At 46.4% G+C, this 21,273-nt stretch overlaps 5 protein-coding genes across 5 annotated transcripts; 3 read left to right on the forward strand and 2 right to left on the reverse strand.

Moving 5' to 3' along the window:
* Positions 1 to 2,725: 2,725 nt before the first annotated feature.
* DFJ58DRAFT_908544 (cytochrome P450) lies at positions 2,726 to 5,768 on the reverse strand. Its single transcript, XM_041395113.1, has 9 exons — positions 5,209 to 5,768; positions 5,097 to 5,183; positions 4,896 to 5,050; positions 4,731 to 4,846; positions 4,457 to 4,682; positions 4,118 to 4,348; positions 3,686 to 3,944; positions 3,358 to 3,501; positions 2,726 to 3,089 (listed from the first exon to the last, which is right to left on the reverse strand). The coding sequence occupies exons 1-9, from the start codon at positions 5,589 to 5,591 to the stop codon at positions 3,014 to 3,016; spliced, it is 1,677 nt and encodes a 558-aa protein (XP_041236748.1). The 5' UTR covers positions 5,592 to 5,768; the 3' UTR covers positions 2,726 to 3,013.
* Positions 5,769 to 8,191: 2,423 nt separating this feature from the next.
* Positions 8,192 to 9,395, reverse strand: DFJ58DRAFT_749954 (uncharacterized protein; the record flags this gene model as incomplete). Its single annotated transcript, XM_041387704.1, has 3 exons — positions 8,192 to 8,455; positions 8,518 to 8,917; positions 8,981 to 9,395. Coding segments are annotated over 3 exons (1,077 nt in total), but the record flags the coding sequence as incomplete, so codon positions are not given.
* Positions 9,396 to 15,382: 5,987 nt separating this feature from the next.
* DFJ58DRAFT_719191 (uncharacterized protein) lies at positions 15,383 to 17,124 on the forward strand (the record flags this gene model as incomplete). Its single annotated transcript, XM_041384584.1, has 8 exons — positions 15,383 to 15,520; positions 15,555 to 15,583; positions 15,643 to 15,686; positions 15,730 to 15,860; positions 15,911 to 15,935; positions 15,959 to 16,185; positions 16,263 to 16,626; positions 17,078 to 17,124. The coding sequence occupies 8 exons, from the start codon at positions 15,383 to 15,385 to the stop codon at positions 17,122 to 17,124; spliced, it is 1,005 nt and encodes a 334-aa protein (XP_041236750.1).
* Positions 17,125 to 17,598: 474 nt separating this feature from the next.
* DFJ58DRAFT_670050 (uncharacterized protein) lies at positions 17,599 to 17,952 on the forward strand (the record flags this gene model as incomplete). The annotated part of the gene is made up of 1 exon (XM_041382834.1): positions 17,599 to 17,952. The coding sequence occupies one exon, from the start codon at positions 17,599 to 17,601 to the stop codon at positions 17,950 to 17,952; it is 354 nt and encodes a 117-aa protein (XP_041236751.1).
* A 1,323-nt stretch (positions 17,953 to 19,275) lies between these two features.
* On the forward strand, positions 19,276 to 21,102 carry DFJ58DRAFT_735261 (uncharacterized protein; the record flags this gene model as incomplete). Its single annotated transcript, XM_041386603.1, has 8 exons — positions 19,276 to 19,356; positions 19,410 to 19,595; positions 19,631 to 19,681; positions 19,736 to 19,855; positions 19,912 to 19,995; positions 20,046 to 20,177; positions 20,658 to 20,929; positions 20,979 to 21,102. The coding sequence occupies 8 exons, from the start codon at positions 19,276 to 19,278 to the stop codon at positions 21,100 to 21,102; spliced, it is 1,050 nt and encodes a 349-aa protein (XP_041236752.1).
* Between the last annotated feature and the right edge of the window lie 171 nt (positions 21,103 to 21,273).

A 21,273-nucleotide genomic window follows, 5' to 3' on the forward strand; every position in this document is an offset into this window, starting at 1 on the left:
TCGCTCTTATACTATTGCGAAAGATAATGCTTACTAGTAGTGTTGTGTGCAGCATACGGGTTATCAGCATGGTTACGCATGGCGGATAATATTGCACGATGAGAGTTTAGGCAGAAGCTATCTGCTCCGGTCATTCGTAATAGGCTGTGCTAATGCCAACTCCTGTCCACGGTCGCAAGGCATGCTGCTCCTCCCTTTGCTATCCAGCACTTTTAGCTCGAACGCTTCCCTTATCCGTGGGGACAAATTTCAGGCATGATAGTAATTTGGTTCGTTGGTCGATCTGCATGACGAGACTTTAGGCAAAACTTATCCCCTCCGGTCATTGTGTGAGAACAGACACGGATTTGCTACCCTCGTTTACTTGGGAGCTGGATGGGCAGAAGTGCGGAGTGTTTGTGCGCCTGACTTGAAGGGCGCTCCATTTATCATTCAGCACTTCGAGCTTGAATGCTTGCCCCTGAATTCCCTTGGCCATGGTGGCGGTTTTCAGGCGTGTTGGTCGCGACCTGGTTAGCTGATGCATTTTTTAATCATATTTATCCTCCTTTTGACCCTACAAGGACTCCCGTTCGGTCGGCTGCAAGAACGAAAAAAGTGGATTGGAGGAGACAGAGAAACTGCCATTGGATGACACCGACCCTACACCGGCAGGAATAGGGCTGACCCACGGCAAAACAATATAGCTTTACGTGGTGGACACAATGACGACCGAGCCAGCGGATATGCGCTACCTCGTGTGGCAGATGACTTACTGAATTTGCGGAAGGCTTACTGCCGACTTTCTATTATATTATTGATATATTTTAGCGGTGCGTGCGCACAGTCCTTAGTCTGCATCAGTTAAATCTTCGGTTTTTGATAAGACATTTGCACATTGCGATGCTATCACAAGCACATTTAGAATCAACTCGCCCGCTCCTCCTGGCATATAAGTTAGTAATCAATTGAGGAAGCCGATAGACAGAAAGAATTGTTCCCAACAAAACAAGTTGAACAAATGCACATAACTGGAACAGATTATACGGTGAAAAATCAGTGTAGTGCAATAGGTACTTGACACAAGACGTGACCAAGTTATCAGAATAATAACTCATGTAAGGCTGGGTATGAGTTCAAAGGGGAAAGTGAACAGAACGACGAAGATACAAGAAGCATTATAAATACTTGAGAGGACGAGTAGGGAAATGCGTTAGAGGAGGAGACTTTCTTTGAGGCGTTCGGACGTGCTTGGAGCGGGGAATTAGCGCAGGAGATTCTGCTGCCAGGTATGAGTGTACATGAGCTGTATATATACGTTTTCGAATAGTTGACTAGGCCAGAATGAGCACGAGGAGCACATGGTAAAGGTGGAAATGAACGGTCAAGGAAAGGGGATCGTAGAGTCTGAGCACAAGGTAAGAAAATGGAAAGGAATGTGTGCGGGTGACTCGGATGCGAAGAGTAGCGCTGTTCACATTGATGAATCACGTGAACGTCTTCGAACGTCTTCGTTTTGAAGCGTGGTCGGTGCGTAGAGGATGAACAATCCTTACACTCGACCGAGCGCAAGGCCAGTAATAATATGAGTGGGATGCTGAAGTCATTTGACGCGGTCGTGACGTGGCACTGAGCAATATTGACGCATGAGTGAGGTTTGCCGGGGTCATGACGCGGCATGGATGAATAGGGTACCGCACGGGTAACACCGAGGGTCGGAAAGTTGACACCGCACCCGCACCCGCACCCGCCAACACCGTACCCTTCACGGGTACGGGTACACACCGACCCGTCAATGTCGCGGTTTATGGAAAACACCGCGGTGTCTCTGAACACCGCGGGTACATTACCAAGAAGAGTGTATTAAGTATTAACAACAATGAAATAAAATAGTACTACTTTTCCTTGTCATTCTCCTCTGCTTCGACTTCATTTCGCTTCCGTTTTTGAGTCCTGACAGCGGCTAAAAGGTCCTCCATCACCAGAAGATCACTTCTGCCCCACGCTCCGAGGCAGAGAAAGGCACGAATTGTTGATGGTGCGAGTCGGTTGCGAGTAAAATGAAGGAGCTGCCGGCCCTGCGAGAAGACACGTTCAACCGCAGTTGATGTTGCTGAGCAAGATAATAAGTATTGATTGATTGAAAGAGGATTCGAAGGAGACATACCTGGGACAGAGAGATAGTCGAGTGCCATCCGATGCAGCATTGGATAGGCACGGCAGTTGTTTTGCCACCATGCGAGTGGGTCCTTGGTTTTCACAGTTGGTAATCGAAGAAACTCATCCAACTCGCTACTAGTAGTACGAGACATGGAATCAAGTGAGTAGTCACCAAAGTCATCCTCGTTCTGTATAGTTGTCAGTGTCAGTGCAAAATTAAATGTTGCATACGGACTGTGTCTGCTTCAATGTCATCAGTAATCTCGGCAGATTTCTCGTATTTATCAATAAACTCTTCGTGCTAGAATGATTCACGGGGGTACAAAAGACATGACAGAAATCAGTATAGCATTCACTTGTGATCCTCAAGCTCTCAGAGGAAGGAAAAACAGAGAATCAAACACGGTGTTCAATGGCTGTCGCGCGCCTGGTTCCCGATTTGGTATATTATACCCGCCCAAACACCGTCAACCCGCGGTGAATGGCCACGGTATGCTCAAGGGTACGACTATCCTACTCCGTACCCGTACCCTCCAAACCCGTCAGCATAGAACCGCGGTGTTACCCGTACCCGTGCGTTTCCCTATGACTACATAATGACAGAAGAGAAATACCACAAAACTTGTAGCATTTCTCTATTGTCATTATTGAGTCCTCGCTCAAAACGACCCAAGTAAGTTACAATACACGAACACGAACGATACGAGCTTCATGATGACATGACATGATACTTATATCCTCTTTCACTCACGAGGCTCCAGGCCCTAGCAAGAACACGCGCAGTCCACGACAATCGGTACATGATTCCAGCACGGTCACAATCAGCATCCAAGCCCGCGCACCCGGAATCAGCGCACCCACCACACACACCAAGCTACTCCCCCTCCATAATCAACTTCAGCGCTTCCTCGCTCCTAGGACGTATATCACACATGAACGGGCTTGGGGTTCTGTGGGATGGGGAGAATGGTTAACGCTCGTTTAGGGATACTGGATGGAGGTGGGATGAGGCGCGGTATGTGAAAGGAAGGAGGGAGGGAGAAAGAGGAATGGAGAGGCAAGAAATGTAGTATGGCGAAAACGCGTGGTGTAGAAACCATATATGAACGCGCAAAAAGCGCATCCTCGAATCGTGCTGAGTCGACAGCCCAAAACACAGGCAGGCCCCAAGTAAAAACGAAGCAAAAACGCACCCAAAAAAAAAATCGAACTACGCACCTGAAAACAGAATTCTCAAACCTAACAACAGGCTCAATCTCCACGCCCCTCTCATCCCTCGCTTTGCGGATATCAAGGGTCGCGAGCATGCCGGTGATTAAGAGCCATACTGAAGATTCGACGAGGTGTGTTCCTGGGCAGCGGCTACGGGTGCATGTTAGTTCTAGGATAGATGGAATGATAAGAGTGAAACGGTGATGGTGAGGAGTAGCGAAGTGTTGTGTACAATTTGAAATGAATGAGAAGATGCCGAGATGCCGAGATGATATGATACCCAAACACACGCGTGGCACCCGAAATCAAAAATCAAAACCAAAAATTCACTCACCGTCTCCCAAATCCAAACACAAACGCTCTGGGATCTCTTTCATTCCCAGCCTCCTCCTCCACACCCACATCCAAATCCCTTCTACCCTCCATATCCACGATCGCATCACGCGCCAACCACCTCCCAGGCTCAAACACTTCCGGATCTTGATATAACGCGGGATCACGCATGATAGCCCATATGTTCCCGAATACGAGTGATCCTTGTGGGATGTACATGCCTTCGTAAGTGTCTGGTTGTGTTAATCTATGTGGGAGGTCTGGGGTGGCATTGTGGGTAAGCGACGTGATGGATGGCGGAGTAAATGGAAAGACGAGCGATTGAAAAGACGAGCGATTGAAAAGACGAGCGATTGAAAAGACGAGCGATTGAAAAGGCGAGCAAAGAAAAAAACTAATCAGCCCCAACTCGACCCAACGTAGAATGACTCACTAAGCGGGACAGGCACACCCCATCTAAGCGTTTCCGTGAACACCGCATCGCAGTACGGAAGGTTTGAGCGATCTTCGAATGTGGGTAGGCGCTTTGCTTTCGATGGTAAGCCCGATTCCCCCGATCCAAGGACATCATCGAGTTCTGCTTGCGCGCGTCGAAGCACATGGGGGTGCTGAACCATTGCGAGGATGAAATGGGAGAGTGTTGTAATGGTTGTGTCGATGCTGGCTTTTGGTGAGTTATTCCCGGTGAGTGAGTTTTCCGGGTGTGGGTGGTGAGGGTTGCGTTGGTTATGGTCAATGTGACGTAAATGTGAATGTGCGGAGGGTGACATACCTGAATACATGGAATTAGCTGTCCATCGAATATCATGGTCGTCTGTAGCGGTGTCTTTTGTGTTGTCGGATGAGAAGGAGGAGCCGCGGTCGCTTGAGGATGTGAAGGATGCCTCATCGTCATTGTCGTCGGTGGTGGTGGAGTCGAAGGATGCGTCAAAGGGGGAGGAGAGTTTTGGAGGTTCAAGGAGGGTGGATACGAAAGAGGGACGTGCTGTTCCTTTTTTCTGTTGGGGATTTAGTTTTTTGACAGGATGAAGGAAGGACGAGCTCACGATTTCGCTTTTCACGAATTCGTATGGGAGGTCCACGAATTCTTCCATTTTTGCTTTCCAGATTTTGGCGTTGCACTTGAAGGAAGCGCCGGGGAACCACGTAGGGAGGTGTTTGACTAGGACGGAAAAGGTGAGTTTGAACAACAGAAAAGAAAAGAGACTGACGGGCTGGAAAGACGTCGACTGGCCATATCCCACCTCCGCTTGCGATACGATTCGCAAGAATGTCTACGCATTCTTCTGCGAGGTTTAGGAAGGGGTCGTCATTTGATTTTACTTGGTGACCGTATACTACGAGGAGGGTGAGTCCACCTGCGTATCTGATGTATATATGAGATCACGTCGTTGACCGGAAAGGAGACGGACCTTCTGATATGGTCTTGAAACTGAAGAGGACTACTTACCAACCTAGACAAAAACGGTCTGCTTTCCATCTGCATCAAGCCATGATACCTAGGAATAACAGCAGGGCCCAAACGCCTTCTGCATGAGCTTCCTCTGTCTTCTCGCACGGTCGCCATAAGGAGTAAAGGCTGCCATATTTTCGCAGCCACAAAGCTCACCAGCCATGACTAGGTGCGGTTTATCACTATAAATAGACCCGCGTTTGTCCAAGAGGTCGAATACGGCTTTTGGTGTGTTGAGGAATACGAGGGATTGGTTGAATATGCGGATGTGTGTTATGGGTCCGTATGTGTGCGCCCATTTGAATGCGGTGAGCCAGAGTTCTTTTGGAGTGAGGTCGAGGATGTTGCCTATGATTGGGAGGGGATTTGGACCTGGAGGGAATGGGGGACGAGTGAGGCGGAAATAGGCGAGGAGTGCGAGGCCTGCAAGGAGTAAACCACCTGTCAACGCCATTGAACGACTTCCTGGATGCGCGGCGACTTATATGATGGATTATCACGTGCGAAGGCTTCGAACTTGATTTCGAGGTACGTCCGTTTGGAAGCGTGGTTGACTTACTGAGCGGAGAGGACCACGCGTAGGGCCTCTTTATTGAAGTGATCCACTGACTGAAGTGGACTATGGCGTGAGGATGGTAGGATCAATGTAGATCCAACTTGCCTAACGCTAGACTCCAACTTTATTTCGGTCACTGGAAAATGGCATTGTTATCTGTTCTTGCAGTCTGGAGCATGGCGTATACGGTGCTGTGATGAGATGCGGCATTAGCTTGAAGTCCAATATCTCTCTAATTCCGTTTCTCATCATATGCATCTCTTCACGCTTAAATATCCCGTCTCATTCCAGGCCCGGCATGATAGAACTGCGCAAGAGCTGGTTCAACTATGGTGCATTGAATACCAAAACGCGACTCTACACGTGGGTCGATGCACCTCCTCCTTGATGTTTGTCTCCGTTTGTTCTGTTGATTTCCCTTCATTATATAAACCCGCTTGCAAATCGACTGACGACGTATCTAGCCCTTATCTCTCAATCCATCCACCTCATCCAAGTTACCTCCCATCCGACAGACCGTTGGTATAAGCACGATCAATTTTGGGTTGAGTGCCGCTGGAAGACACTTATACGACAGTCACACGCACCACAGCTTTATCTGTGAGTTTCAATGATGTGTAACTTTATGTATAAGACCGCTCAATCCATCTTCTTCATCGCGTGTCGCGCCCTCAGAGGCTCTGTATCTCCAGTTCTTTTTGAACACCGTGAGTACGCCGTGCATCACTTGACTGTTCCAATTTCTAATAGCCTACACTCCGGTTTTGACATTCATCAAAGATCTATCCTAATTCGGGTGGTCTCCAAGTCATTTCTGGTGTAGAGATTAAAGCGACCCGTCGTATGTCTCTTCCCTAGCTACTTGATCAAGCTCACCATCAAAAAAAAAAAATCGTATTCAGCGCTTCGAGGGACACTACCACAAATATTTTCATCGCCCTGCATGGACCTCAATATCAACATTCTTCATCAGAGCATATCCCCCATATGGTGAATAATACCCAGTTCATGGATGGCTGATGACGCCGACGAGGATGGCATTCGGAATGAACTGCCATACACTCATAATTTGTCTGCTCATTCCGAACGCCATACTCGTCTCGCACTCTTCACTACCCTCAAGAACGGATAGCTCAGTCGTTCTTGAAAGTATCTCTCGTTCAAAGATGAATGAGCTGTCTGTTCTTGATATACGGTATGATTAGCGTGTGGTGTCTTACGTTCACAACCAGATTGCCTTTGGTTCTCTCCAAAACTTGAGTTCCCATGGCAATCGGTTTGCGTCGCTAGAGGCTTTGTGCCCTTTACAGTTTCGTGAGTTCGTCGTCCGTTTGTCGATTGTCTATGAAATTCAATTCACTATACAGACCCCTCGCATCCACACACCCTTGGAACCCACGCGCGTTGTGCACGTTCTGTCCATATTCGTGCGGCTACGGTGGTTGGATGGAGAATCGATGTCATCGAATCAAACCACCGTATGTTTCTTCTCTGTCGTCTTTCCAGGGATCATTCTTTGCGTTTAGCGTTTCGAGCGGCCATCTATCCTGCCACATAACTTTATCGCCCTGTATTTATCGACAGAGCGCATGGTATGACTGACTGGGTCGCTGATGACGACAATGGCATTGGGAGAGATAGATAAGCAACAAGCTACTCTGGCTCTCCCAACGCTACATTCGTCTCGCACTCCTCGCTACCGCTTCAAGAACCGATAGGTGGATCCCTGGCTGTTAAGAATTGCAAGTAATCTAGCTCTCCATTTTTGATATCTGGTATGATTGATTTCAAGTTGTATTAACTTGAAGGTGACGAGATCACACACGTCGGATATTCTACTGTGATGAGATATGTGTTGGCGAAGTAGAAACTTTCAAGAGCCTTTATCTCCCCAATACCATAGCTCATCATATGCATGTATCAAATTTCACGCTCCAGACTGAGTCGGATACATTTGGGGTGAGTAGATTGGTATGATGTTCACATACATTCATAAACTATTCCAGGACTGCTCTTTTTTCCAACCCTCAATAGCATGCATGCATGCAGCTTGTCCAGACGCTGTCGTAGCTACGTTTCGATGGAACTGTTTACTGTTCATTCATATTCAAGTAGCAGCCTTTCGATAGATCGAGCGTTTCTCGTACGGTATGTAAGTGGAACGGTGACCTGTTAATTATCAGGTTCGAATCGTACTCGCGCTTCCAATTTCAACAGCGATCGATGAAGACTCAGGCAAGTTACCATACTCTGTTACAGCGATGTAATGAAACTACAAATTTGCATGCGGAATAAACTGGGTCCAAACTACTGTATCGTAGGCGCCAGGAGGTAGTGATCGTAAGCTCAGGAACATAAGTACAATTACCATCAAACGTGCAGAACTGTAATAGACAATGAAGCTTATGAAATTAATGAAACGAATTTCCCAGCGCGACGATTGCGGGCGTACGGGTACGTGCAATATCGGTCTGATGATATCGATGAACGGCGTCTGTTCATTGACCAATTTGCGTATAATTCTTCCACACCAAACACAAAGCATTACTAAAAGAAGGGCTGGTATCCAAATGGAAACCCCACGCCACAATTTCTGCTCTGGGTTTTTCGGAAACAAGACATTCCAGCCCAGGCAATGTATCGCTCCAAACACTATCCCACCGGCGAATCCAATACTAAGCATGATTTCTTCTGGAGTCACGACCCTTTGGGGCGTGTAGCTGAATAGTGCCTTAAGAACTGATAATGTGTCACGTCCTGCACTGCAAAGAATGCAGGCGAGTCAAAACAAGTTCTACCAAGATTATTGATGACAATGACGTACTCGCTGTCCAAGCTGTCAGGTGGAGTTGGGTGCTTCCAATGAACCTTATAAGGAAGTCGTACGTTCTTCGGCTTATTCAGCCAAAAGCCATAGGAAATGCAGGTCATAACAACTACACTCAGGGTGTCGATTTCAAGCAGTGTTACCGGGAGCTTCTGAATGTAACGGGCGAAGAGCTGGATGATGAACCACAGCAGCTGAAGAATGGCGAGCCATTTGGATATCGTGTCGCTCTTGCTTCGATCTTGTATCTCTGCCTCCGTGATGGCAGGCCGCTCCACGGATCCATTACGAACAAACTGCAGGAGTTCGTCTGGCGTAAGACTGCCCCGCAGCTCATCATTGACGTAGAGCATGAATCCACCCATACAGGCGAAGAACCCGTGCGTCAATGTCCATCCTGTTAAGGTGTAAGTTTCATGTCAGTTTCTTCCTGACTGAACAGTCCGAATATGTAACTGACCATCGTCTAAACTTGTGCTGCCACCACGTAACATAGCTTGACAGCAGTTGCGGGCCTTGGCTCGTTTCACGCCATCATTGAAGTCTTTCGCAACTTGGCGAGCATGGAAAAACTGCAATACGGCCCAAGCGACCACGAATTCAGGGGCCAGAAACGCCACAAGCATGAGGACTAGTCGACGAAGGGCAGTACCAGCTACCCACTCATCCTTACCCGGAATGTCCGGATGGATGGCAGTCCATGTGCACGCAAACAAAGTTAACCCACAACTCGAGATAATGTCCCATAAGGTCCTGGTGTTGGAGGATGGGTAGTTGCTGGCATCGAGTGTAAGGATATGGGTATCGTTGAGACCCGGGAGTGAAGCGCGAACAAAGGGAGCGCAGAAGAGGACAGCGAAAAGTAAGAGGATCATCATAAAGTTGAGGGCACATCGTCTGTTCATTCTGCTATCTTTTTATGGGTGCAGCCGCATGCATCAATCTATGCAGGATGGGCCAGGTTCACGCGCTAACCCTCATACACATATATGGCATGCCTCAAGGCCACCACACATTCCGGTGTTGCAGGACGCATGCAGAGTTGCCAGCATCGCTGAATCTATGGATAATGGCGTCTGTTCACTCTGCTCTATTTTGAAGGGTTGGCGCGTGTATTAATTCATGCATGATAAACCAGGTTCAAGCGATGGCGCTTATGCACAGGTGCATGCCTTGAGGCCATCGTAATCACTGACGGCACAGGAAAATATGCGGTATCGTGGTATATGTCCAATGCGGTAAGTCTGGCGATGAGACGTGAGATGTGCTTGGATAGTATGATCATATGGAATGCAGGGTAGAGCGCTTATAGCCAGAGTGTCAATTTTAAGCAAGGCTATCAGAAGGTTGAATGTAATGTGCGACGAACCGAACGATGAACTACGTAAGCTGAAGCATGGTGATGCCGTTCGGTTATCCACCACCTTTACTTCGATCTTCTATCTTTGCCTCACATAACAGGCATGTCCATGAATACGTCACGGACAAAAGCGCCGAAGTTCATGAGGAGTATGAGTGGCCTGTGGCCTGCCATTGATGTAAAGCATGAATTTACCCGTCCATGCGAAGAACCCATGGGTCGTTAACCATTCTATAAAGGTGTCGGTCGCATGTAACCGACCTTTAAACTCTACCGCAGGGATGGGAGCCGCTTGAATTTCCACTTGCGTCATCAATTTATCCGTGGTTAGCCAGGTTCAAGTTCTGACGCTCATATACACGTGCATGCCTCGACATTACTGACGGCACAGGGAATCGAAATATATGCTTCGATCAGAGTGAGCTGACATTAATGGACTTTGGTTATACTCGACAGCGCGGTCTCCTCGAGTGGAGTATTTGAGAGCGTTTCAGGCGCACCATATTACCCATCATGAATACACAAACAGTCATGACTAAATTTACGACTCCTCAACTAGCAGAATTGTGAGTGAAGGACAGGAACAACAGCATATTGAGACGTACACCAGTGATATGCGTGGCTTCCAAATGTAACCTTAAACTAGCTGCCATTCCAACATCATCATAGGACGCAGTTGTTTCAAGATCCAAAGACACAGAGCATCCTGTGATGCTTGCTAGGACTCATCATTTAGCACATGAAGACAATGTAGAATCCGAAGCATTTCAAATAATGCAAACAATACAAAAACCACTGAAAATGACACGAACAAAGGGACTGAACCATTCTATATGGGTCTGGTTGCGCCCAGATCGAGCCTAGCTAGTATTGTGGAAATGACAGGCGCTGGTCGAATGCAAGACGGTGGGAGTCGTAGGCTTGGAGTCCGAGATAAGTTACACCACCAACTGCCTCTTTGGGCCGAACAGACATAGTGCGAAAACCATTTAAGCGACCTTACCACGACCTGAATCTTGGCTATAATAAGGTTTTGGTAGATAAATAGCATATTTGTAGAGTAAAGCTACCAAATAGAGGCTCTGTCAGTGCATTTGACTCGATATCTGGTAAAGACGGGAAATAGGTTGTTTGGGCCTGCATCAAGGTTCGATGTGAGGCCACGTGAAGGATATTTTGGGTATATCAGTCGGAGACCTGTGGTAAAGATCAGAAGCTGAGACATCTGAGAGAGGTTGTATGTATACAGTATAGGACCAGTCCTTTGCCCACCACATTTTGAAATGCATCCCACTTCATAATAACTCGTTTTTTCGAAAATTGTAGTAGACAGTAATATTCCAATGTACATGTAAATACTGCGAAATTTTTTGAGAGCTATTGACGATGACGTTGGTGTGTTGTAGCAAGATCATTGAAAACAGCGTTATCTTTGACTTCACCAGTCTTTGCCCACCTCGATTTAGATGTCACATCACGCAACACCGTGGATTTGTAATTCAAAAGGCAATGAAAATTGATGATGTTATCGAAAGCTGAATAGCGTGACAGCCATGTGTGACAAGCTCGCCAAGATAAGACCTTCGAAAACTACCCATGTTCAATCTATGTACTCTGCAGAAGGGACAAAGGAGGTATCCACAAATCCGTTGCAGGTGAAAATGATGTCCGAAGTATATACTTTGTATTCTACCAGCCACTTTTTCTCAAAAAAAATCATTGATGTACTATGGCTCCCAACAAAATTCACACAGGAAGGAAAAATCAACTAATTTGTGTCATGCACAACATTGTGAACATCAATTCTTCATCGTATACTATATAAATGTCCGTTGAGGCCTCATCTTTAATATCTTCCTATATGTTGATGTGAAAAAATGAAGAAATAATGAATTTTGCCTGAGGTGGGTAAAGGAGTGGGGGTGGGCAAAGGACTGGTCCTATACTGTATATAACTAATGTTGAGTGGCCTATGTTTGTTCCTATGGTCTATACATGTTGACCGTCGCTGATCTGGACGATTTACCATCGACTCGACTATCAATTTTTAGCTTAGTACAAGCTTCTCACATGGATCTATTAAGAACAGATACACTCAGATTGAGCACGCGGATGTGAACGTCTAAAGTCAATATTCACCTATTAAGAACAGATACACTAAGACTAGTTAGCATAGGTGAATATGTGTAAAACAAAGTGTCATACCTCAGATTGAGCATGCGGATGTGAACGTCTGAGGTATCAAGTCCAATATACACTGATTAAATAGAGAAAACGGGTCTTGTTAGAGGCAAATGAGACTGAAACATACATAATGGTACACCTGGCGCTGGCCAAAGCAGTCAATAGAGTCATAAGTACAAAAGGTGAATCAACCGATAAGAGTGCATAAAGCACAAGTATGAGACAATAGAGTGAACATACGAGACAAGGGTATAAGGTTCGACGGCTTAGTGTGTGCTTGTTATTCCAACATCAATGATCTGAATATTACTGCAGGCCTTCCAGTGGTTCAAGGTGGCAACAATCCAAGCACATAAAATTGGCACATGTCCTACAACCATAGATGCTAACAAAAACGACAAGTTATGTGATATAGGCGTTCTAACATACTGAAACATATGAAGCGGAAGCTTGATCATCCTGAAGGCAGTCAGAAGAAATGAGGGGACTGGGATAGAAGAGGGCTGCATGCATGCAGAACTCAGCCCAAACATGATCACATACTTCAGGGGGCGCTTTGCACTCCAATCCAATTCCCCTTGGCACCACTCGACTGGTCTAACCATGCTTCAATGAATGTACCCTGCAACGGCACTCGAGAATCCCACATGGGCCATCTGCCTCTTGGAAAGCACGGATATCCCCCAATAATGCTAGCCAAAACGCATTGCATCCCCAAGCCCACAGTGGTGACTCTGAATCCACTTTGGACACCAGCCATAACTCAATCTCCTTTGACAATGTTGACCAATTTCCTCGATCATGGTGGTCGAACGTTGATGGAAGTGGAAAAAATGGAGTGCTATCATCTGGGGGAGGAGCAGCGCAGCGATCAGCTAAAGAAAAACAGCTGTGCCACAATGTAAGTACTAGTGATTTAGTATGTTTGCAACAGAATGTGCACTCACGTCACTTGAGGGAAGCGAATTTGCCTGCCAGCTATCAGGATCCCTCATATCCATTGATACAGTGTTTACAACTGCGAGTGGTAAACATCCCATACTCCTCGGCAATAGATACTGATATTTGAACTGGCTGCAACAGATGATTTTAAGTTTGTTTTGAACAGAACAATGCTGACTCACAATGTTTTCTTGTAGAAATTCCCCTGGTAGCATACCCGAAAAGCAGACTGTGAGAAGTAGTGGTTGCAGAGATAAACATCCGGTCTCTTTGTGTTGTATGTCTGGATAGACGACTGGAACATTGGTGAGTATTTCAGGATCCATGGAATGTTGAAATCTGAAGTCTGAGGAAGTGTGTGGGACTTTGGACTTGGTCGTTCAAAGTCATATTGCAAGGCACGTGACTATGTTGCTCAATAACTTCAAGTCAATCACTGACACTGACAGCACTGTGATAATCATCTCCAAGACTCGTGCAAGCTATCATCTCGTCCCATCTGTGAGTCCCATCATTTTGAGTATTGAAGTAGATCTAATGCGCAAATCAAAGACCAGGAGCGGTTCTGCACCATAACGTCCTCCTACTAGAGGTGCTCATGGTATCATTGTTGTGTACTGGTGCTTGATACTAAGTGCCACTACCCAAGCCTCAATCAACCCTCCAGCCACTTGCCAAACTTACTTGCCCCACCCACCTCGTCCGTTCATGAACCATAAGTTTGTTGATGGTGATAGTATGTTTTCATTAGTCTGTTATTCACATGGTTGTTTATATCTCACCTGCTCTTTATTTACAGTTATAAAATATTGTGATGATGGAAGCAAAAATGTCATTTGCATGGTATGCCCTCGCAGAGCAGGTGTCTTGCGCACAATGGCCATCCGACACATCGAAAAGAATATCTCCCAGAACGTGCATCAACGTTTCTCTCAAAGATCTGTCAAGAGTCAACAGGCCACTGCTTCTGTACCACTTGGTCTTGAGGGGAATTTGCGATGGAAGAAAGCCGGGAACCCCATCTTTACCTCAACAAACACCAACCCCACAGCGTCTCACCACGACTCCAAAAACCTGTACATGGACGCAGACATACCTGATGTGGACATGGAGGTCCCACTATCCGAGCTTTTGAACCACATTGCAGGTGACCAGCAATATGGGTTTGAAGAAGCTCATCTGGACCTATTCACCGAGCTCCAAGCAAGTCTTGCCTGCGGGGAAATTCCTTTCTCGACGCCTCTTGCCCCTGTTAATGGAGAGTGTGAGCTCCTCAATGATAGTGTGCCTGATTTCGGGATTGAACTTCCCGGTGAGTGTAAAATTCGAGTTGTGCTCCATGACAATGCGCTTAACGAAGTGTACAGATGATGGCATTTACGATATGACGGGCACCAATGTTATCGCCTCTTGAGATAGTCCAACATACCCATGGACATCCAAAGCAGTGAGTTTTTTTCGTATGAGTTGCAAACTCAATGCTCACAGCTATGTCGAGAACTTCATCACGTCAGCTTCTTTTCAGCTCCCCCCACCACCCATTTTCTGATGGGCAGAAAAAGGCAGTCCTCAATTGGGCTAGAGACCTTGGCGCTCGAGATGTTCCCTCATTCAGGCGCGGTCAAGAAGGTCCAGAAACATGTTGACCATCTTGTTGGTGATCCAACTGAGAAGGTCTCAGCTCGCTCGGGGGACACATTTTATATCAACAATGTCACAGAATCAATTGCTAGGGTTTGTCTAATATGTTACATAGGTGTGTATGATACTGACATGATATTTCAGGACTATGCGAACCCACTCACTCAATTCGCGATGCAAGATTACCCAGAGGATGGAGGCGAAGGAATGTTGCAGGTGTTTAATGGCACAAAGATGCTGCATGATCTCCCATCACTGCCCTGCAGTTCGGGTTGATGGCACAATATATTTTATCAACGAGCTGCTGCAAGAATCATCCAAGGCATACTTTATCCCAGAGCGCTTGATTCTTGGTTCATGTCCTCCCACTGACGAAGTTGAACCTGGAGCTCAACCAAACGTGAAAATTCAGTATGCCCTTGGTTGAGCTGCTCAATAGACTGACATATGTTATTTGATACTAGATTTATGACTTTGTGCTGATCACTGACACAGCGAATTAGGCTGGATTCATCGTCAACGATGAACAAGAGATTATACCCACTTCGGCCTTTGTGCGATCATTCAAAGATATCGCTGCAACTGTCGTGGTGAGCTCGATTGTGGTCTCACAGGTATGTTCTATATCAAGTGCACTAGTGATTGCGGGACTTAACCACATAACAGCTTCTTCAGTTAAGTTTGCATTGCTTATGCCCAATCCATTGCGCGAGAAGTCCAACGGTCGAATGGTCTATGCCATCCCAGCTAATTGTTTTTATGGATGACGTGTCGGGCAATGTGTTGAAGCAATGGAACAAACATCACGCCATTTACATGTCAAATGCCAACGTGCCGTGCGAGATGCTTGAGAAAGAGTTTTTTGTGCGATTCGTCACATCCTCACCGTCATGCTGCACCAATGGAGCTCATGCGAGCCATGAAAGAGTCTATCTGGTATGTGCATGTTTTTTGTTGTCTAGCTCATATTCTCAGTCAGTGGTCGCGATTTGCAGTGTTGCAGCTGAATCTGGCATCGTTGCATGGGACTGCAAGGACAGTGAGGAGGTCATGCTCATCCCTTACGGATTGTTTGTCGCCAGGGGACAATCCCATGCAAGCTGAAGAATGCAGCCATGCTGGGCTGAACTGCAACTATTATTGCAGGATGTGTGATGTTGGTGGCACGAAGGAATATAAGGAGTCTGAGGCTGGATATAGCAGCATCTTCAATGTTTGAAAGTCTGTTTCAGTGTTTTCTAACTACTGATTCTGTGTTTGCAGTCAGGCAATATTCGAACACCGGAGGGTACTGCGGACACAGTTCGACAGCAATCGAGACCGCAATGCTATCGGGTGCCTCGGAGAAGGTGAAGAACTCCATGTCGTCAACTGGTATTTGTGATACAGCTTCAGCCTCCATCCTTAACACACTGCTGGAACTTGGCAAGAAACTCAGGAAACATACAGTGGGTTCTCCAGCAATACCTGAAAACGAGGTCAGAATCACACTTGAGAAAGAGTTCGAGCAGCTCTTGCAAGGTGGAAAGCTCGATGATGTGATCAATCCCCTGCTAGGCATGCACAGGTGAGTGTTTTTGAAAATGATGTAAATGTTACGCTCATGTTAAATCAGCGTTCAATGTCCATATGGATACGACTGACTGAAATCCTCCATACAATACTGCTAGGTGTCGTAAAATACTTCTGGGGGCAAACAGTATTCCTCCTCGAGAAATCAAAGCTCTTGCATCTCTTTCAGACCCCCCTCGAGACCATTAACAAGGATGGGCTAAATGCTCCTTGCCTCAATGCCAACTATATCTGCAACTACAAAGGCAGCTTGATCGGAAAGCATTTCAAGAGCTTGGCGCAAGTAATGCCATTCCTCATCTACAACCTTGTCCCACCAACAGTCCTCAATGGCTGGACAGTCATGGGTGAACTCGTTGTCCTTGTCTGGCACACGAAAATAGCAAACACCGAGGTTTACCTTGTAAGTTCTTATATCACGTATATTCGAATGCCTGCTCTTTCTAATCATCTTTCGATAGGCAAAGTTAACACGAACTGATCCAAGATTTTCTGAACATGATGGCGCAGTGCGCAGCCAAGTATCCTGATTAGCAAACCCAAATTCCATTTTCTCATTCATCTCCCAGCTTATATTCGACAGTTTGGACCAGCAATTATCTTCTCGACTGGAGCAGATACGAATCTTTTAACCACAGTTTTCTGCTTGTCTTGCATATATAGCAATTGCCAAGCGCCAAGCAGAGACACCTGCAAAGTATTTGCTCACCAGGACATCATCAAGCACGTTGCTACTGGCGGTTACTGGTATGATGGCAAGATCAAGAAATGGGTTCATCAGGAGTCCAGGTCTTAAGTTATCTTGATGAGCACCCCAAACAAGCACGGCTGCTCAGGGTTATTGAACTTCAGTCGCAGCGCTCCAATACCTGGTGAATAACACCATACATTTCATTATTTCATGACTCATTTGTGTATAGGGTCAGGAAAAGTCGAAACAGTAACCGGAAAGTCTGGAAGGACACAGTTCCCTGGAAGGATACACTGTTGTGCGAATATTCCCAGAACCATCCTATGCGATCCAAACATTGATTACCACCAGGGCAAATGTACTGTGACCAGCACAGGAGAAAACTGCATACCTCAACAGTGAAGTTATTGTTCGGACCGTCAGCAGATGGAAAGGCGGGTTGTTTGTTAGAACTTACAAGGCAAATAATTGACAAGATGTTTTCAGATGTACATTGGACATATTTGGGAAATACTTGTATCATCCTGACGACCACCGAATGGTAGAACACGTCGCTCTCCAGCGCTTTTCCTTCACAGAGACATTGCACCCGTCTCTTCATCTTCCATGTCTAGATCTTACTGATGATGAAGTAGTTTTGTCCGCCACCGTAAGTTGTCATTGCTTTCACAAGTCGGTGATGCATCTTATGAGTGTTGTCTTGCAGGATATTGTGTGTTCTGTCAATGTCCAACATAACTGCATCGATTCACATTGCACCGACACTGCTCAGCAACCCATATATCAAGAACGGACCATAACATCTCGCTCAAGGCCCATCATTCAACACAAGCCGACCCCACACTACCTCCTCAATGTATACTCTGTTCATAACTACGACTACATCAATCTTGTTATGCCCGATACCCTTTGTGAGACACCACTGAGAGTGACCAATGTGGCCGAAGTTCGAGCATTGGCAGTGCGGCAAATGTGGGAGAAGTGGAGCAGCCAAAAAAATCCGGAAATATACCTCAACAAGGAAGAGGGTGAAACACATTGAGATGCCCCAGTACCATGTGCAGTCTTTGATTGTGCTCCCACCACTGTGAAGACTGGGTGCCAAACCGAAAGCAAAGGCCGGCAGTTCCAGCACGCGAAGAAGAAAGAAGACTGTACCATCACGCACCAGTCAAGCTGTTGTGGGGCCCTCTAGACCAGCATCACCTCCACAGCAAAACACAGCAGATACTGCTGCTCCAGATCAGCGATATTTTACACAGCCATCGTATATTACTCCTCATTTTTTTGCACAATCCTGTGCCTCAATCATACATTTCCTCACCACCTCAATCGTACCACTTTCCACCACCTCAGCCATACATGATTCAAGTTCTGCAACCCAGGCCAATCACACATGCATCCACAAATGTCACACCTTCCCCTCCAACTGCACCTTCCTGCCCCTCAATCATGCTTGGCTCTCCACCCCAATTACATGCTCATGCATTCCCATCAGCTTTGATTACCTGGCATCCGGGCCATCAAGCCTTTTTGCATCCACCACCACCCGCACCTCATTTACACCATATGCTATCGACTAATACCTTCCCACTGGCAGGACCTAATAGTCGACCCAGGCCTCAACCACCACAGCATCACTACCCCCATCTGTCCTCTATCTCCCCCTTCTCGCCCACACCTTATCCTACACAGCGCTCCACTCATCCATGACATCTGTCGCTCAGGCTATTGTTATTTCTGGAATGCTACTTCAGTAAAAGTGCAGCCGCCAGTGAGACACTTAAGAAATCTCGCTGGGATCAAGCTACTGTCATTCCAGAAACCCACTGCAGCTGCCAGTGAGACACCTAAGAAATCTCGCTGGGATCAGGCTACTGCCATTCCAGAAACCCACTGCAGGCCGCCAGTGAGACACCTAAGAAATCTCGCTGGGATCAAGCTACTGTCATTCCAGAAACCCACTGCAATCTTCAGGGCGTCAACTATGTGTCATTGCATATCGCAATTCACATTGGAGTTAAGCATACAGTCAGACTAATACATATTTGAATAAGACCCGTACTTTACATATAGCATACAGTCCTCAATTTACGTGCTCCCTTCTAACTTTGTAATTTATTGTATGAGCAATTTTCCACCATCGAGATTTGAGCCTCATGTGAAACACGCAAATGTTAAGCATGTCCTTAATAAGCTTTGATTTCTTATGGCATTCAGGCAGAACACTCACTCAGATCTCAGAGCTGGACTCATCGTCTTGCATCCTTCCTTTGCCCAGCTTTCAGGATGTTACTCCAGTGCTATCCCATATGCACTCAAGGCGCTCCACAGCCACGTTCAACAAGTGGTCTGTTAACACCAGATGCTGCCAGAGGTCCAGGAGGCAGGAGTCATTCAGCTTCCATTCAAAGTATTCGTAGTGGATCTCGACCTCCTGCAAATGGTTTAGGAACAGGGAGTATAGGACGTGCATGCTCACCGTTAGGATTCTCCCAGACGTCTAGACCACCCAGCAGTAGTACAAGTTCTCAGTCACAATCTGCTGTTGGCGCATCCCATTCTCGTGACAATTTGCAATCTGCAATGTCTGATGGATCGCTTGATGAAAACATTACCACAGGTGTACACTGTCGACGAACTGACTCAAGTCCTGATCGTGGCGACCCAACTGTCCTTACGCCTGTACGCGCGAAAGACTGAAAGTTTATGCGATGAAGGTTGCCAATGACTTAGGTGTTGCCGAGGAGGAACTTCATGAGTTTATTGATGTAAGTTTTCCTTTGGTGCTACACAACTTTCTGACACGGCTGCCCTGCTTGCAGACTGGAGGGATATACTATATGCTTATTGACATCAAGGCCACCTTGTTGAGGTGGAATGAAGACACCAGGAAGATAGAGCTCGCCCAGTTGAAAGAGCTGCTAGATTCTAAGGACTTCAAGGTATGCCAGTGGCTGTCCAAATGTACAGCAGTATAAGTTGATCAAACAAAATGCAGTCCAGAATCCAGAGTCGTCTCACTGCGTGCATGCTGTCACCCAACATCACCACATATGTCACCGATGCACACACTCACATTATGGTATTCTTCAAGTCAATCACTGTATTAGTTGGATGTTGAAACTGCAACAGGACTTTGTCAGGAAGCATCACGATGTGTTCAAAATCCCCGTGGCAATGCTTGAAGACGTGGAACTTAATGCACAACTGTCAAAAATGGTCAGTGACCTGCTTTCATCCATCCGCGGCAACATAAAGGCCAAGGTTTGTCAAGTTTTGCCACTGCTATGTAAACTAATCAGTGAGATATACTTGCTCAGCTGACAACATCAATCATCAAACGATTGAGTATCATGGAGACCACAAAGTCTCTTGCTCATCACTGCGGCATTGAGGTTAATTCTATGCACTGGAATAGGATTCACATTTTTGGTATGTCCTCACTCGATTTTGACAACAGACGGTTCAATGACATGCAATCTAGAGCGGCGCTGCTTGTGCATTTTCCTTATCTGTGTGGACGACTACAAGACTGTACCCCTCAAAGTTCTTTTTTCTAACTCACTCATTCCATCACTTCACGATGACCTTCACATCAAAAATCAACGAGAAACTCGGCATTGACATGGACACTATAGCGAAACGCGGGATACATGGCGATGTTGATCAGAGACCTCAAACCCAATACTCCCCGCTGATATCTGAAAATTTCTTAGATGAAGAACCATCTGATGCAAGACACAGAGAATACTGACAACGGCGGCCAGCAAGAGAAATGAGGGCAAGAATATCGGGGGCAAAGGAGCAGAGGATGAGGACCAAGGCAAAGGAGATCTGCCAGTTGATGAGGAAAATTCAGGATCTGAAAGCAAAGGACGCCCTGCTGTTTACTCTTTGTCTAAGTTCTGGAAGTTTGTAGATGACTCCCTCGACAGCATTCGTGAGCTAGCAAGGGCCCGGGTCAGTGAGCAGGAGGGGACGGGTGGTTCTCTGACATATGAACATGCTTTTCGCGAGTATGTTTCCCATCAATTTGCCCTCCTCATTGTTGCTGATTTTACAAAGTATCCTTGTGGAATACTTTCAATTGGACCTCACTGAATTTCCTGGAAGGAGAACCATTCTGAAGCTCCTCACTACCACTAGCCCCCAGTGGCAGACTACCATCCAGAACCAGCTCTTATGGTGAAGTTGAATTTTTCAACTGCTCATTTTCATTTCCACTCGTTCTCACTTTCTGGCAGTGCATTGACGCATATCACTCATTTAATAGCATCACTCATTTAGTATCACTCATTTAGTACAGCTTAATTTTGCTTGTGTCTAATACATCATCAGTAATGCAATGCAAATGTTTCGT

This window comes from Suillus subalutaceus (genome assembly GCF_016647625.1).
Source record: "Suillus subalutaceus strain FC151 chromosome Unknown DFJ58scaffold_206, whole genome shotgun sequence".
In the NCBI taxonomy this organism is placed as follows: Eukaryota; Fungi; Basidiomycota; class Agaricomycetes; order Boletales; family Suillaceae; genus Suillus; species Suillus subalutaceus.

Excerpts from the sequence above, each read along its gene's own strand:
- DFJ58DRAFT_908544 (XM_041395113.1), bottom strand. The coding sequence starts at position 5,591 with ATGGCGTTGACAGGTGGTTTACTCCTTGCAGGCCTCGCACTCCTCGCC. Across the intron at positions 4,847-4,895 it reads AGTCGACGTCTTTCCAGCCC|TCAAACACCTCCCTACGTGG; the intron begins GTCAGTCTCTTT and ends TTTCCGTCCTAG. Across the intron at positions 3,090-3,357 it reads TTTGAGAATTCTGTTTTCAG|AACCCCAAGCCCGTTCATGT; the intron begins GTGCGTAGTTCG and ends CCCATCCCACAG.